At 47.8% G+C, this 16,038-nt stretch overlaps 3 protein-coding genes across 3 annotated transcripts; all 3 read left to right on the forward strand.

Annotated features, from left to right (window-relative positions):
• The first annotated feature begins 1,390 nt into the window (after window positions 1–1,390).
• On the forward strand, window positions 1,391–1,999 carry LOC34618040 (60S ribosomal protein L6). The gene has a single exon (XM_022731384.2). The coding sequence runs from the start codon at window positions 1,391–1,393 to the stop codon at window positions 1,997–1,999; it is 609 nt and encodes a 202-aa protein (XP_022592765.1).
• Window positions 2,000–5,030: 3,031 nt separating this feature from the next.
• LOC34618041 lies at window positions 5,031–8,238 on the forward strand. Its single transcript, XM_026335820.1, has 6 exons — window positions 5,031–5,601; window positions 5,858–6,466; window positions 6,618–6,846; window positions 7,109–7,194; window positions 7,408–7,542; window positions 7,766–8,238. The coding sequence occupies exons 1-6, from the start codon at window positions 5,031–5,033 to the stop codon at window positions 8,236–8,238; spliced, it is 2,103 nt and encodes a 700-aa protein (XP_026191605.1).
• Window positions 8,239–10,427: 2,189 nt separating this feature from the next.
• LOC34618042 lies at window positions 10,428–14,772 on the forward strand. The gene is made up of 9 exons (XM_026335821.1): window positions 10,428–10,551; window positions 10,816–11,042; window positions 11,554–11,669; window positions 12,086–12,132; window positions 12,268–12,349; window positions 12,874–12,982; window positions 13,603–13,714; window positions 13,934–14,091; window positions 14,554–14,772. The coding sequence occupies exons 1-9, from the start codon at window positions 10,428–10,430 to the stop codon at window positions 14,770–14,772; spliced, it is 1,194 nt and encodes a 397-aa protein (XP_026191606.1).
• The last annotated feature ends 1,266 nt before the right edge of the window (window positions 14,773–16,038 follow it).

A 16,038-nucleotide genomic window follows, 5' to 3' on the forward strand; every position in this document is an offset into this window, starting at 1 on the left:
TCCCGCCGCCGTTGTCCTGGTCTGGTCGCTCGTTCGTTTTTGGCTAGTGTGTCGATCTCTACTTCCGTCGATTTCATTTTCGCGGTTTGTGCGCACTTCGCTTACATTTGCACCACCACTCAAGTACAGAGTTTATCGGTATATATTTATTCCAGATCCGAACAAGTGCTTTTCGTTCTGCTTACCTGTACCTTGCCGCCAACTCCATGCAGGACGACAGAACAGTTTCCGTATTCCAGCCACGCCTCATGCAGGCAGAGAAGAAGAACTTGGTGCGCATCGAGCGCAAACGTATAATTGAATGGAATAAAGACAGTTATGCTAGCCAAAAATGAACGAGAAACCAGGCCAACACGACCGCGACGGCGCGATGACTTTGTAGCGGGCTAAAATGCCCCTAATTGTTTTCTACTACACGAGTTACTTTGCATAAATGTCTAGCAAAGAAGTGACTAATGAAATCGCCTGTTCGTATTTCTTACTGCAGACCACTGTTCGCTCTATGCAAAAGAAGCAATTTTGTGTGCGTGTGAGCTATATGCCATGTGCAACTAGTTGTGAACGCTCGAAGTCCTCATCGAGTGCAGCTAGACGCACTCTCGCTGTCTCTCTCCCCTTGTTTGGGAACATTGAAGGGTCTGATCAGGGGAAGGCAGGTGTTCTCTTGGAGGACATTTATTGAGTATGGAGCAAAGTGTCCTACGGGGACCTTAGACGCCGCGTAAGCGATGGAGCACAATGTAGCCTGAAAAACAACTCCAGCTGGCATTATTCTGCTGTCCTTACCATTTACCGGAGTACAATGTGGGGAGGTTGTGCCTTTATGCCGTTTTTGAGTTCCCGTGTGTGACATTCGTGGCCTTCGAGAGTTGACTACTTACAGTGTCTACAAGTTGCCGCAATGATGCACTTTAAGGGCATCACATCCTGTGGATAATGCAATGCCACGAAATTCTGGTTTGCTTATAGCAAGTTTTACCAGTTGATAAATCTGTAATCAATTCTCCTATGCGCGTAGCAGCACACAACGCCTGACATGCCTGCCGGACGGAAAACGCGCTCGTAGGGTTTTGGCATCCTTCTTTCCCCCCTCATCCTCATTTAGGGCTTTTGTGCATGCTGGATCCAATATAGTGAATTCTCAAACCTTAGAGTTCAAATCGCGTGAATATAAGTGAAGAAATCACTGCTCGACTTCACCGCCGGGCCTGCGTGCTGGTTGGGGCTGTCGAGCAGCAGCGGCGACTGCAGCTCTCCCCACCCCACGCCCCTCAGACGGCCGCTGCCGTGCTGCTTGTGCATGCCCTGCATTTAGCAGACTGGCACCGGTGGGTTTGTTGTGTGGGTAATTCGCCTTTTAAAAGGAAATATCTGCTGCTTTCGTAGCACGATGACTCAGGCAAAGAAGGCAGCAGCAGCCCCAACGGGGGGCCGGTGCGCGGGTGCTGGTCGTTTCCGTCTGAGAAGAAAGGACAGGAGAGTCATCGCCTTGAAGCGCCAGGCTGCAGGCAAGACCAACAGCAAGCTGAGAAAGAGCATCACTCCTGGAAGCGTTCTTATTCTGCTCAGCAGCGGCTACAGGGGCAAGCGTGTGATCTGCCTCAAGCAGATGGAGCCATCAGGGCTGCTGCTCGTTACTGGGCCATTCACTGTTAATGGCGTTCCCTTGCGCCGCGTAAACCCCCGCTATGTGATTGCAACTAGCACGAAGGTGGATGTGTCTAGAGTGGATCTTAAAGAGGTGACCGACAGTATGTTCACCAGGACCAGCAAGGAAAGGCGGGCGGACAGAAAGATGAAGACCAAGGATGACACATCCATGTTTATTAAACAGGACGACACCCGTCAGAAAACCCTCCCGGAAGAGAGAAAACAGCTGCAGGATAAGGTCGACAAGGCACTACTCTCAGTCGTTGACAAGGACCCGCTTCTAAAGCAATACCTGAAGAATCGCTTCACTCTCCGTGCTAACATGGCTCCCCATGCCATGAAGTTTTAACTCAACACAGCTACCAGCTGCTTGTGCGCCTGTTGTAAGGTGGGGGAGGGGCCGGGAGGAATGGAATATTGCTGCGGTTGTTTGTTGGGCCGCGGTTGGAGGCCCTAGGCAGGTAAAGATACACAGCAACTGGGGCAGAGCACAGGGGTGGCCTTACATCGCCTGTTGCGGCTTATATTTCTTTCTTTTGGTGCTGCCTGCCAGAGGAGCTGACAACCACAGTGATGGCGCTGCAGAGCGAACTCTTCATTTTGCTCGTAAGCTGGATGGTAGAGAGGACGCTACCCGGAGCAGTTGGTTCAAGGGTTTAGGATTAGGTGCTTGAGTGGGCGGTTCTGCCTCTCGGGGGCACGGAATACGCGTCTGTTTGTAGTTAAAGGAAATATTCGAATGATATTATGCGGCCACTTCGGAGTAGTGCAGCGGCCCCTTCTTGCAGGAGTGCCTTTGAGCACTCTTGCGTGCATGCAGGCATGGCTGCACCGAGGTTAAATAGAATATGTTTCTTCGTTACGTGTTAAAATCAGACTATACTCACCGAATTATTGTCAGCGTATTCACGTTTCAGGCGATAACGACAATAGAAGACAGATAAGGGGAGGTTTGCGCCAGTTTTTGCGTAGACGCGTGATTCGGGGGGACTACGGATGCTGCACAGACAGAGAACGCTTAGTGTGTACTACAGAGTCGTGTAGAAGGCGCGATGGAGATCGAAGTACTGGCTGTCTAACTACAGTGGGCAAAGCAACACTTAAACACCTTCCACTGCAGTAGTTCCTTTTAATCAAGAGTTAGAAGGTTGACTTTGTTTGTATCTCTTACTGCAAAGCATTGTTTACTCGCTGTTAGACGGAGTCTTGTATGTGTCCGCGCGCTGGGTAGTAAGAATGATAAGCTGTAAGTTTGTGATCCGAGTGCGTGAAGGATGCAGCTGTCCGCACACTACCTGTTCCTTTTCTTCATTCCGGAGCCCTTAAATCTTAGGTCATGGAGAGCACGAGCGTTTTGGTGGCAGGGATTCGGTAGCTCCTATACGTTCTGCATTTGGTTTGGGGTAAAGGGCATCCCTAAGGCGGCACTAGGCAGAGCGCTACAATCCGTCGGAAGAGACACGGTGGCGCATCAGCACAATCGCACTTTAAGGCTTCAGTAGCAGGAGTCGTAGTAGTCGGAAGACCCCAGTGGAGAAAATTAGAAGGCGCCTTCTTCCTTGATGTTTGCTACGAGCTAGTTGCGAACTGCATATCCCAGAAACACTCTAGGTGGAAGAGCCCTTCATACCCCTTTTAAAAAGGTTAGTCAATCTTTTTTGGAACCGCAATCACATTTTTTAGCTCGATGTCGGAGGGGGGTCGTGCTCCTCTTCGCACAAAGTAGTCAGCAAGTATTCAAGCGGCAGTGAACAGCGATTCTGAACAGGTGTGTGACTACAGGCTAACTGACGGCTTCAGAAGAGCTCGATAAATCCGGCGTTTGAAGGGGAAATAGGGCACAAGATTTACAGTGCTGTAGGGCGCTTCGACAAGTAGAAAGTGAACCTGTTTTTGCGGAGGAAAGAAGACTTATAAAAAAGGGAGAACGATCCCGCAACAAGTCGACCAGGCTGTAGGAGTCTCGCGAAAATATTCTTCTGCTAGATGTATGTTTTGCTTCATTTAGTCTTGACATAGGATCGGCTTTGCATGCGGGCGGCAAATCAAACAGTGATCCGGCTACGCTGTCCTACGCAATATAAAGAACGACGCGTTTACTTAAACCTTTTCTCCAAGTGTCTCTTAAAGTTTAGACCTTCATATCTCAGACAGGCGCTGAATGCCGTTGAAGTGTCGCTAGTCACTGCAATAGTGCTAGACCGTTTGCAAGATCCTTAGAGCCCCATCCGCATGCCTCTCGAAAGGAATGACTTTTCTTAAAGCACGTTCAGTTAAGCATACTAAGTAACTGAAATGCCGCAGTAGAGCACATACAACTCTACAGGAGAGGGGGAGGGGCGAGTAGTGTACACCGGATTAATCTCTGCAGTGCAGCTGTAAGAAGGATTACTTCTTCAGCATATATGTCTTCAATAAGGTACTAGCGTTGCTCAGCTTTTGATGATTTCTGTTTCTAAGATACATCACTCATGACGGATACTGCCTCCAAAGTACCTGCCCCAGACGACTCTAGCAGCTAGCGTGCCCAAACGCTGGCATTTAGCAGACTTTTTCCTCAACTTTTTCTAGCACTCCATAAATCCACAGTAGTCACGCTTAAAGCAGGAAAACGCCCTGGAAGATTACTGCAGTCAATGATTACGCAGAGAAGACCCACTACATGGTGACTGTCATGGGGACACGAATCGAGGTGACCGGGCTGGCTCACACCCCGTTTCTTCACCAGTCTTGTCTCCTACCTTGATATTTTTGTCGGTAAAAATACATGAACAAATGTGAGACGCATCTACTCGTTGTTTCATTCGCGCGTATCGGAATGGATTATTGCAACACAAACGGCCACACAACGAACGGTCGCGCTCAAGGCTACAGCAGTAAGCCAATCATCCCAAAGCCCTTGCCACTATCCCTGTACTAGCCTTAAACCCCTTTATTCCTTTTTTCTGTTCTCTTATATGGAAGCAACTGCTGAGGGAGTTCTTCTAGGGAGCACGAGCCGCATATTCCCTCTTTCGATTTAGCCTTCTGTCTGCTCTCCTGCTTGCTATGTTTCTGTCCCCTCCTCTCCACTCCGCAGTGGTAGAGCTCACATCAGACCGAGGACGGTGTTGCTAGAACCGAGTGTGTATACTTAGAAACCATACAGAAATGGGCATTCTGTTCCCGAGCCTTCACAGTGACTGGGGCCAATTTCGTCATGCCTTCCCGTAGAAACAGGAGCCACCCGCAACTCGTGCTGTTGTTACTGGTGTTGCTCAGGCTGCAGCTTCTGGTATTGGTGATGCCTGCGGCTGCACCCCGTTGTCTCGTTCTTCTCCCACAACACGTGCAAGGCCTGAGTGACCCGCGGGCACCGAAGGTCTTGCCTTATCTTCAAAATGCCGACTGATTCAAAGGGGATCCAAGGAGATTCACGTGAGGATACAGCCACAAAAATGAGCAGGCAAAAAGAAAATCTACTCAGAAGCAGCTCTAAAGAAACACCACCAGACAAAGACTCCTCAGATGACTTACTGACAGTTGAAAAACCTCGGAAGACCCTCCCTGAGGAATCTTCTGGTAGCCATCTTTCGGAGAGCAACATGACTATTGTTGTACACAAGGTTGACCTGGTGGAGGATAAGGATCGAACTCAGAAGCTGAAACTGCGTGATGCGACAGTTGCCCAGGCTCATCGTTTACAACATTCCTTAAAAAACCTTGTTCACTGGGCCCCTAAACGGGAAGCTGAAGAGGCTCAAGCTGCCAAGGCAAAGCTTCATCCTCCTGACAGAGGCAGCTCTCCCCCTGATTTCATTCTCAGCCTAGCCGCTCAATGGTCGGGATGCCAAGGAGTCGCCAGCTTTACTGCCGCAGACTTGAAGGGGTTGGTAGCGCTGTGGATCGTCAGAGACCATGCGGAACCAGCTTCATGGGCCTTGTATGATCCTAGAAGACAAACGTACGAAGGTTTTGTCTACTTTCAACTAGTGCACTGCCATTGTGCCTCGTGTACCCGCTGTCACTACCTCTCTCTCCTTCCTTCCCTCTCCTGTTTCTTTCTGTACTATGCCCACTTCTCAGAAGACAGCTAGTGGTTTGAAGGTTCTTATCCCGTGCAAACTGATACACATGTCTCTCCCGATGGCTGCACTTTGCAGTTGGATAGCATCATTACGTTGCTTGCTTTTTTTCACATTTGTCCTTTTGTCCTGATTCATCCTAGTCCGATTGTTTTGCCCACTCAGGCTAGAAGAGCAGGTGGACCTAGATGCCCAGCCTGAGGCGGTTGTTGGGGTCTCGTTGACCTCTGCTGAGTTGCCGCATGGAGATATCGGGGCATTTCTGTTTGGAGGCAAAGATGAAAAGGATGAGCTGCTCAGTGACCTGTGGTTTTACAGTAAGGGCCCTAGGAAATGGAAGAAACTTCGCTGCAGCGGAAAGACCCCTGATAGGAGATGCAACCATGCAGCTGCCTTTTCCAGCCGCACGAACGTGTTTTTCGTCTCGGGGGGAGAAGGCGAAAATGGCAAGGTACTAGAAAGTGCCTTCCAGCTAGTTAAGGGTATGCTTGCAGTTGTAACTCTGCTGTTGTCTTCGTTAGTTCTTGTTAGCTTCGATACTCTTGCGTATGTCACGTATACCTTTTTTCTGAGCATGCGGTCGCGCTTCAAATCTGTAGCTGATGCTTGTGAGAGTATTGGCTATTGTTCCCCTTTGGGACCTTGTGGGAGAGTCAATAGGCTATGGGATTTAGCTCTAAATATTTGTAACACGCCTGTTCTGGGTATGCCTGTGAGGGCCGTAATGGAAGTTAACAGCTCTTTTGTACCTGGTGTGCTGCCTGGGTGACTGACCATACCCAGCCTTTTGAGAGTTTATCTGCCTCTCAAAACTGTCCTTCGTCTAGCCGTTTGATTTTCGCCCAGTTAGTTGTCTCTAGTGCAATCTTTGTAGTCCCATGCTTCGGCTTCCTTGATTCTCAGGCGAATGGAAGGAACTGCGTGCGAAGGAGAGGCCTGCTGCCCGTTCGCACCATGCTGTGAGCGCTATCTGCAGCTCCAATGGGAGCGAACAGCTCTTACTGTTTGGGGGCCTAGTGGACGGCAGTGATTCTGACGATTTATGGTCTATAGATATTGAATCAGAGCTCAAGACAAATACCTGGAAACGCATTACCGATACGGATGGAAGACCGCCAGCAAGGAGACATGGGTGAGCCTCTGTTTCGGCCTTCATCTATCCTTATTTTGGTGTCGCCCGCTCTAGTGTAGAGCTTTTCCCTGCTTCTACTAGTTTTCTTTCTTTTAATAATGCCACTGGCATGATTTCGCTTCGTTGTGGGTGTTCCCCGTACTTGTTCTTTGCTACGTTCTTCGGAACACGCCTTTTCTATAGCGGTTTCTGCAAAGAAGGCGTCACTGTTTGTTGTTCCCTCCTTAGCGCTTCTCCATACGAACTCTGCGTCCTCCTTCAGGCATTCTATGATGACGTTTGGCTCCCGATGCTTCATATTCGGCGGAATGGGCAGGCATTGGATGGGATGGGAGATTTCATACTTTGGTAGGACCCTGAAGCTTCTGCATGTTATTTATCCGGTGATACTAAGGTCTTCAATATCGCTGTCTTAACTTTTCCTCATCTCTGTGCTTTTCGTGATTACATGCTGCGGCTGCTACCCTGATTGAGGCCCTGAAAGATGACCCCACTGGCTCTCTATGGTGATTAGTGTTGCTTCATAGGTGGCTCGTGTTGTACTATTTTCATCTTTTACAGATATGAACGCCTTTGATGTAGAGGTGTCTGCGTGGTTTGAAATTCTCCTCCTCTCCCCCCTAGCAGCCATGCCCCCACATGGCTACGCCGTTGCTACAGGAGACCCCAACATGATGTTCCATATTTTTGCTTCAGGTAGAGCCAGCTAGATCGTTTGGGCACCGAAGTTGTTTAATATTTTAAATACGCGCCAGCGAGCTAGCTGGCTACTTTACTTTAGTGTTCGGCATTGGGAGACTGGCAGCGACGAAACTGGGCAGCTGATTAACCGTTGGTAGGCTGCTTATTTAATGGTTAATTCAAATAATGTTTGCCAAGAGGATTTTCGCTGCTCATGTATGCTAATGCGCTTCCGCAGGGGCGAGTAGCAACAGTGATGGCTTGGTGTACCGCGTGTCGGGTGTTTGCAGCACACTAGATTTCTCACTTCTCGCTCAGGGTCTGATGGATATAAGAATTGTCTCTTCGGACACTAAACGACGCCAAGAAGAGCTTTGTTTAGAAGTTAACACTATCAGGAGTGACTTGCAAAACCTAATGACGACTACAACCTCCCAATCCGGCAGAACGGAAGGCCTTGCTGCTATTTGGAATAGCATGGTGCAACGCGTCGACGCAGCTTACAGGGAGGTCATTAAAACGATGGGAGGAGCTCAGATCCTTGGGATCAAGGTAAGTGAACTTCTGGCAGAGGTGGCCGCCAGGGAGTCACAGGCAAAGGAGAGAACCTTGGCTCTGGAAAAACAGCTTACTGTGTTGCTTATGAGATTGGCGGAGGCCGACACAGTTAGAGCGGCCACAAATGAAGAACGACCACAGGAAGAAGTGTGACATAAAATCTAGGAGTGTATTTTTACCGGCTGGAATTCCTTCACGTATCTTATTAATGTATCCAATTTGTTGAAGATGCACTTTAATCAAGCACGGCTATACAATAAAGGGGTGTGCATGTGCTTTGGTACGACATGCATAATTGAGCAACTAAATTACCCGTGCTTCTCTGAAGGATTGCTAGTAGCTCGATCCAAATGCTGTCGAACGTTGCAGGGAAACTGTAGCATGACTAGTGAGAGGTGGAAGTCTGCATTGTTGCGCTTACAGCATTTCCCTTGGCGTTTCGTGCTTGAAGATATCCAGTAAATTCAGGTTTTACTAGTTTGGGCATGTTTTGAGGCAAACAGCTGGGGAAACTGTTTTTGCAACGTCTACAGTCCTTCGCAGCAGTTGTTCCCGTCCATGCATGGCATGTAAAGCTGTTGAGAAAGCAATGCACGTGCCTATGGTCGGACATGCAGAGAGTCGGATTGGCTACATGGCTTGTTTAGATGCCAGAGCTGTATGCGGCAATCTAGGGTTCCGTTCCACAAGGCGTGCATGCTCGCTCCTACATTGATTGGCTTTAGGAATCACATGACTGTTTTGGTTACTGTTGCTCTGCAGCATTTTTGCAGCACAGGTGTAACGCAGTTGACTGCTACTGGCGGCTTGGTTTTTGATATGAGGGTAGCTGTTGTACTGCTCCATATACGCCATCCACACATTAAAACTTTCCTCCCGAGACTCGTACCAAAATTTGGAAATCTATTGAGTATCCTTTTAATACAGCTGCTTCTCTCCATGCCCCCACCATTTGGGGTTATGACATGAGAAGAAAGGGATAGCTAGGGTGCATGTTGCACCCTGTAAGCACTCCAAATACCCACACCTAGTTGCGCATTGCAAGGAATGCACATGCACACAGCGTTGATTCTTGTTGTGTAGCACTAACGCTCCCATAAAAACAAAAGCACTACTAAGCAGCCAAACCAAATAATGAAAACTAATTCTTAGTTAGTCTTCACTAGTCTACTAGAAAATGCCGAAACGCAGCTTGGCTTGCTACAACTGTAGCCTGTAAGCGACTTCAATTGAATCATGCAGGTCCCTACCTGCAAGACCTACAGGAATTAGCGGGAAACATGAGAAGGAAAACTGATAGCAATAGTGTACATACGCAAATGCGTGGATTTTATTTGTGCGCAGATACACAGTTACCACGCGAGCAGATGCTTCCTTTGCGGTCTAGTGTCCTAGATTGAAGTGCGAATCAACCGCATTAAAGGACTGCCTTTTAGCTAGTACCACGTGGTCTAGTACGTCTCTGGAAGTATCGAAGCGGGCGTGTTCAATCAGTTGGGGATGAAATACGGTGATGTACTAGAGCGCTAATCATGAGGAAACAGGGACAGGCTTTCACTCCTGCTCAAAAATACCTTCCCCATGGTTGCAAGGTAAGCATGTGTGAGTAGAAGAAACTGGCAAATGCGTGCTACGCACTTCGTGCTTGGCTTCCTTCCGCTTCGATATAGAAATATTTAGAGAAATTGATAAATTCACGGAATATACCGTATTTTTTGATGCCTTTGTGCTGTTAATTCAGTGCATTGTAGGTCTTAAGACTCATTGCAAAGGCTAAATAAGTAAAATCAATAAGTAAAGCTCTTTGCGAGGAAATCGCGTCACAGTGCTTGTGGACCAATGGCCCCCATACACACGCCATAAGCCATTCGCCGTGATAACGTGGAGGAATTCCAACCACATTCTTCCTTTGTAGTAACTTCATTTTCTGTTTTTAGAAAATGTTAACAATATTGTATGCCCAAAAGATGCGTGAGTTCCCACCAAACTAGCGCATCCTGTGGCTCCTGCGTTTTCCGGTGGATCTGCACCTGTCCCATAAGAATCCCTTGAGTCTTTAACCAATGGCCAGCGTGCATCATTCTACTCCATCTTAGAACGTGTTTGTCGTGACTCATCATTTGGATCCAGATATTCAGCAGCAGGATCGGCAGCAGGATTAGACTAGGCTGCAACACTCGCTCTATTAGCAGCAGCAGCTGGTGGCTCTGCTGGTAGCCTCTCTCCCATACAAGTTTTGGTCAACACAGCCACTGGTGGCTGCTTCTTTCTTTTGTCCAGAAGTAGGAGTGAGGCGCCCTGTAGCTGCAATTGTATGCTGCAGTTGGTGCCCTTTGGTCCCTATGGGGGCCTCTGCTTCTTCTGCTACGAGGACAGATGGAAGGCCATCGACTCGACCCGAGGAAGAATGGATGCTGGAGAATGTTCTCTTCTTTGATCCGCAGCAGCAGGCTGCTGCAAGAGGAGGTACGTGCATAAATGCGCATCGCCGGTCCATCATTGTCCATTTTCCTTTTTTTCTCCTAATACTCAACCATGTTTAGCTTCAGGTTCCGGGGTGCGTTGCCGCCGAAAATTCGCTAGTGTGCTTTTTCTTCTGCTGATACAGAAACCACCTGTGCTTCAGAGGCAGAATGAGCAGTCGAATTGTGCGGACACGTCCGAGGAAATACACGAAAGCTCAAACTTGTTGATACTTAATTTCCGTTCCTATTTCGCCATTTGATGCAGCTCTAGCCACCCACTCTGGACCCACGGTGAAGCGCTTCACGCCTTCTCGCGCCAAACTTCGCAACAGAAACTTTAGAGTGTTTTTCAACATAGAAAGACGGCGTCAGGAATTTCTTTTGAAGCTGGTCAATGACCCAACGTGCCGAATTCTTTTATGTGATAGAGCAGGCAGAGAACTTAAGGAAATTCTCACTTCCCGAATCAAATACATGCAACGACAAGACGTGGTGAGCCAAAAGCGCAATATTTGCCAGTGGGAATCCAATCGTGGCTGCCCCCCTGTTACTAAGGTGCTGCAGAGCCTGTTATGTATATAGCTACCTGGCTAGTTGACAGAATGCCACGTCTCACTGGCCTAGTAGTAGCGAAGTGCTGACTCCGTGCGTCGTTGCCTGGTGAGCTGCGACGGACAAGAGGTCCTCAGTGCCCAGAACGCCTATGCATGGGGAGTGCTCATTTCCTATTGACTCTGTTTGGATCGGAGTTCGCGGATAAAACAAGTAATCTTGTTAGGTTATTAAAGGTAGACAGGAGCGGTTTTTCGTCGGTCCACACCGCCTCAGCTGTAGCGCTGTGGAGGTCTTCTCCTTAATTGCATCTGCAGAGCAGTTGTATGGCCGCCAAATCTGGATATCCTACGAATGAAGGGGAAAGAGGAGAACAGGTTCCCAGAAGGAGTTACATGTCCTAAACTAGGAACCTACATGTTTCTTGCCGCAGTAGTGTGTGCTCTTGCAGACTGCTGAAGTCTATGTTCGAACTGAGACGGGGGATGTGGCATCTTTGGCATTCGAGTTCGAGAACATTAGAGAATGCGAACTATTTGAAGAATTTGTGAAGGCATTGTTTGGAATCCAGGAAAGTACCACAAACATATGATATGGCCAATGCACTGGGAGAGGAAGATATGAACACGTTGGTTGGGGTAGACACCTTCTGCTTTACTTTCTCTTGTTGCTAGTTATTCCTCCGTCCACTTCAAAATTTTGATGCGTTTCCTCACCATATTTCCTGAGCTTTTGAGGGACGAGTTTCCGTTGAGCGATTCTATTCTTTCTTACTGTTTAAATCAAAACGAAGGTGCAGAGCAACAAATCAGGCAGCACACGCACCAACGAGGTTCCATACTATGAAGACGTGTGCAAATACGCAGTGAATGCAATCAGGGTATTTTTCCCCATGTCCTTGTGGTGGTGGCAGGTTGATTGCTTTAATAAGTACTTTCTTAGGTTTTTCATTCCTCATGCGGATGCTTTCTACTGATTGTTTCTCAGGTTCATTTCTTTGGAGCCAAGAAGATCCTTAATGCCAAACCTTGTGAGGCATCGCTGCTGAAGAGAAAGGCAGGGAGAACAAACACAACAGATCGCACAAACCTGACTTTAAAGCTTTTTTTTGTTTTTTTCACTCATGGTCTCGTTATTCTTCGAAGGACTCTGACTGTTCTTTCAGTGGCCTTTAGGGAGCGGTCAGATTCAAGTGACATATCGGACGCAGGAAGCGAATCGGAAAATGAACAGAGTCGACACTTGGCGTACGCATTTACTTTATGGAATCCGACGTACCTTCATATTCTTGTGTCGGCTTCTTACCTAAGTCTGCTTCTTCCTTCTGCCTTTTTAAAGGTCATCCTCCTTCAGCTCTGCTCTCTACATCTTCTGAACTCGCTTCTGCAATTTGTATTACACGAGGAACCCATATTCACAGCAGGAGAAGCTGCACTGTCTGACCCGCGAGGAGGGCAAGCCTGAAATAGTCGATGCTGACGCGATTTCGGCCACTGATCTTTATATCAATTCCTCTTGCCGCATAGAGCATTACAAGCTTCAGTCTATTTCTTCTTCCAGATGGTTTCTACCATGGCTTTTAGAAGAAAGGCACCTTCTTTAAGTTCTCCTTATTTCTTTGTCACCTGTTTTATTCGTGCCTCTTTCTGTGCCTTCCCCTGTGTTACCCTGCTTCGTGGGTTTACTCTCCTTCAGAGAATGGAGAATTTTACTTTTGTTCTTCCTCAACATGGAGTACTGTATCTTCTTGTGCTGCTAATTTGATCGTCAGGGCAAGGGCCAATCAGAGGGCCCAGGCTCTTCAGGCGAGGACTGGCTGCCCGCTCCACGGTAATCAAGCTTGCCTCTGTGCAGTGGAGAGACCTGCACTAGACTTCTTGGTACGGAGGACCTTAAGCACTATGCCAGACAGCCCCTACCCTAAGTTATGAGCCCTGATTTATAAGTTTCAAAGCCTTATCAGCTGGATGTCTCCAAATGATGCATTTCACAGTTGCATTCTCGCGGTAGATGGACTCAGAGCTGATGGTGACGCTTTTACAGTAAAACAGCAAGAGATGCCGTGCTAACTTGCTTGCCTTTGACAAGCCACACAACTGTCACTGATTATCAAGTACAAGTATCAGTGCAGCTAAAATTGGAAGGATCAGAGATACAAGAAAGCCAAGGAGCACGCTGACCAGACGTTGTCATACTTGTTGATCATTGCTTTCCTCAACTGCTTCCATGTCTTTCCATTTTCTCTCTTCCCGCTGTCCAACAAACCTTGCACCCACTCCCTAAGCAGTACAACATTCTTGAGCTGATTCCGCGCTCTGCTGTTTCGCGTTACCTCTTTAGTTTTTCTGTCGAGCGGTATCTGTTTTTCTCTATGTATTTGTACCTCGTTTTTTGGTGCAGCTTTTCTCTCTCCCGACGTTTCTATCTATTCCTCGATACCTTTTGTTTCTCTTTCTTCTAATGCCGGCCCTGAGCACTTCATTCTGTCCTTGTCCTGCAGAAGAACTCGAAATACGACAGCGACTCAGAGGCAGGGTTGGAGGAAGAAAAAGAGATGAACGCTCGTCACGCCGCCAGATTCCCTGTGGCCATCGATGGAGCCTGTGAAGTTGGTAAGAATCTTAGTGGGCTCCCAGTGCGGGTTGTGGGTTTCTAAAGGGCAGCAGCAAACCATATGCATGTTATTGCAACCGAATCCAGGATCAGTACTTGAAGCAGCACTTGTAAGTGTGCTGCCCCTTTTAGGGGCTCTCCGCACACGCAAAACGGTTGCTGTTCGTTTGGTGATGTTCGTCCCATCTTCCCTTCGTATCCTTTGCTTCTCTTCTTAGGCAGAGATGTACGCCTTAAGGACTTGGCGGCACGAGCCAATGGAAGGATGGCCGCACGAGTTGTTGAGTGGTTTGTTGCCACAAAGCAAGGGAAGGACCCTACATTTCCCACGGTATCCGAATCCGTTGGACAGGCATTTAGGCTGGAGCATCGACATGTCAGTTCACTCACTGCTGTGCTGCCGTTTTGTGTCCCCGTTGTTTATGGCGGGACTCCTGTTTATTGCTACTGTCCCTATGCTTCTATTTCAGTTCTGGCCTTTACCATCTTTTGATTGCTGGCATCGTTCTAGTAGTTTGCACCGCAGTTTGGAAGCTGTTGTTTCTCTTATGTACTTTCAGTCTTGTGCTTATTAGTGATCACTGGTTTTCGTTTTTGAGGTGACCAAGGTCCTTAGCTCTCGATCGTTTGTTTTTTTCATTGTTGCATCATAATTGTTCGGCATGTTTTATGGTTGCTTAACGCCCTTCTTGTACGGATCATACCTTGACGATCCCTGCATTCTTTCGCATAGGGAAGGTCACAACTTTCTTTTCAGCTTTTTCTAGCGGCTTATGCTTTCGTGTTGGGAACCGTTCGTGCATTCTGTACTGTTGGGGCGCTTTCTTATTCTCTTCAGGTGGGGAGATACATTCAGGTGCGGGCCTCTCGCCGCTTGGAGGTGACCGATAGAAGTCCTTTTGTCTATTCCCTGGCAATCAAAGGGCCCGTAACGGTTGATGATCAGACAGCCAGGGCTATGCTTGTTATGTTAGGGAAGGTAAGACTCCAGACGGTAGTGATGCCAGTTAAAACATTCTGTGCTGCTCTTCAGGAAAGCGCAATTGGATTTCTCTAGTCATCTTGGCTATCTTGCGGCTTCTGCTCTTGTACACCAGGATTCCTCACTTTATTTCAGTCGCTTGTAGCTTTTTCCTTGCCTCTTACCTGCATACTCCTCCGGCTTGGTCTTGTAGTGCTCTAGGAAGCCGTGACCCCCCGTATTTCATGCCTCTCCTTACGTCTAAGAACAGTAGAGAATTATTTTGGCTTCACACTTTATTTTCGATTATTCTTGTGTGCTTCTATACTTAGTGCATATTGCTTTACGTAGTCAATATCGGGCATTCTCTATTCGCCAATTTCCCCGATGTACAGCTTGAAGTTTCTTTCAATGTAACGACCAAAGGCCAGGACCTACAGCGCCTTTTTGGCCTTTCCCCTGCTGCCGTAAACGCCTCCCAGCCGTTTTTTGATTTGACTATGAATGTGACTCGAGAGGTAACATTTCAAGCTACTCTATGACCTAACAGACAGCCGACCAAACCACACGAACCAAAAAGCAATGCGTCCAGCCTTAGAAGGAGGAAGCGAAAAGATTAGAAGGAACAGAGAGGCGTTTCCCCAAAACCGTTACCAGTCCCTACCTTCATTGGCCGGTTTCCCTCACATTTTGTTCTCTCTGTCGTAGCGAATTAAATAAGCCCACTTTTTTGGGCATAGCTGGACAAAGACATTGTGTTAGTATTTCTGAACAGCAGGGAAAAATGCGTGTATTGTTCCTCAGGCTCTTTGCCTCTTCGCTTCCTTGCCTTCCTTTGAAGCACCCCTAATGCTTCAAATGGCGTATAACGCCTTTTACGTCACCCTAGTCCCAGAAGAGGAACTAGATGAAAGAGAAGAAAACCTTAGACTCAGGATACACTTCCCCAGCTACAGGTACACCTCAACAACTGCCTTTAACCTCGAGGAGATGAAATTTCCTTACAGCAGGAACTGTTCTACTACATGTTAAAGGCTTGGGCCTGTATAGCCAACTGCACGTATCCTGATATCAAACCATATACATAACGAAGGCCCCCGTACTTTTACCTCTCAAAGTAGACTCTAGCCCTACTTCTTTCTTCACCCTTGCAAAAATTTGCCTCGTAATGGTCTAAGAAAGGGGCAATGAAGAGTTCTTCTGCGTATGGTCTTGGATCCATCCGATGAGTGGCTCTCTCTTTCCCCTTTATTCATTCTTTTTCCCTTGTAAGAAGTGACAACACGCGTATGCGGCTTTTCGTGGTGTTCGTCTGTGCCTCCGTCCCTTGTGCTGGTTGCTCAGCCGACGTAAGAATCTGTT

Source organism: Cyclospora cayetanensis, unplaced genomic scaffold (genome assembly GCF_002999335.1).
Source record: "Cyclospora cayetanensis isolate NF1_C8 unplaced genomic scaffold, CcayRef3 CcayRef3_contig_81, whole genome shotgun sequence".
NCBI lineage: Eukaryota > Apicomplexa > Conoidasida > Eucoccidiorida > Eimeriidae > Cyclospora > Cyclospora cayetanensis.

Coding starts and splice junctions, on each gene's coding strand:
- LOC34618040 (XM_022731384.2), top strand. CDS start 1,391: ATGACTCAGGCAAAGAAGGCAGCAGCAGCCCCAACGGGGGGCCGGTGC.
- LOC34618041 (XM_026335820.1), top strand. CDS start 5,031: ATGCCGACTGATTCAAAGGGGATCCAAGGAGATTCACGTGAGGATACA. Junction 6,467..6,617: donor TAACAGCTCTTTTGTACCTG/GTGTGCTGCCTG, acceptor CTTGATTCTCAG/GCGAATGGAAGGAACTGCGT. Junction 7,543..7,765: donor GTTCCATATTTTTGCTTCAG/GTAGAGCCAGCT, acceptor GCGCTTCCGCAG/GGGCGAGTAGCAACAGTGAT.
- LOC34618042 (XM_026335821.1), top strand. CDS start 10,428: ATGGGGGCCTCTGCTTCTTCTGCTACGAGGACAGATGGAAGGCCATCG. Junction 11,043..11,553: donor ACATGCAACGACAAGACGTG/GTGAGCCAAAAG, acceptor GTGCTCTTGCAG/ACTGCTGAAGTCTATGTTCG. Junction 12,350..12,873: donor GAACAGAGTCGACACTTGGC/GTACGCATTTAC, acceptor TTTGATCGTCAG/GGCAAGGGCCAATCAGAGGG.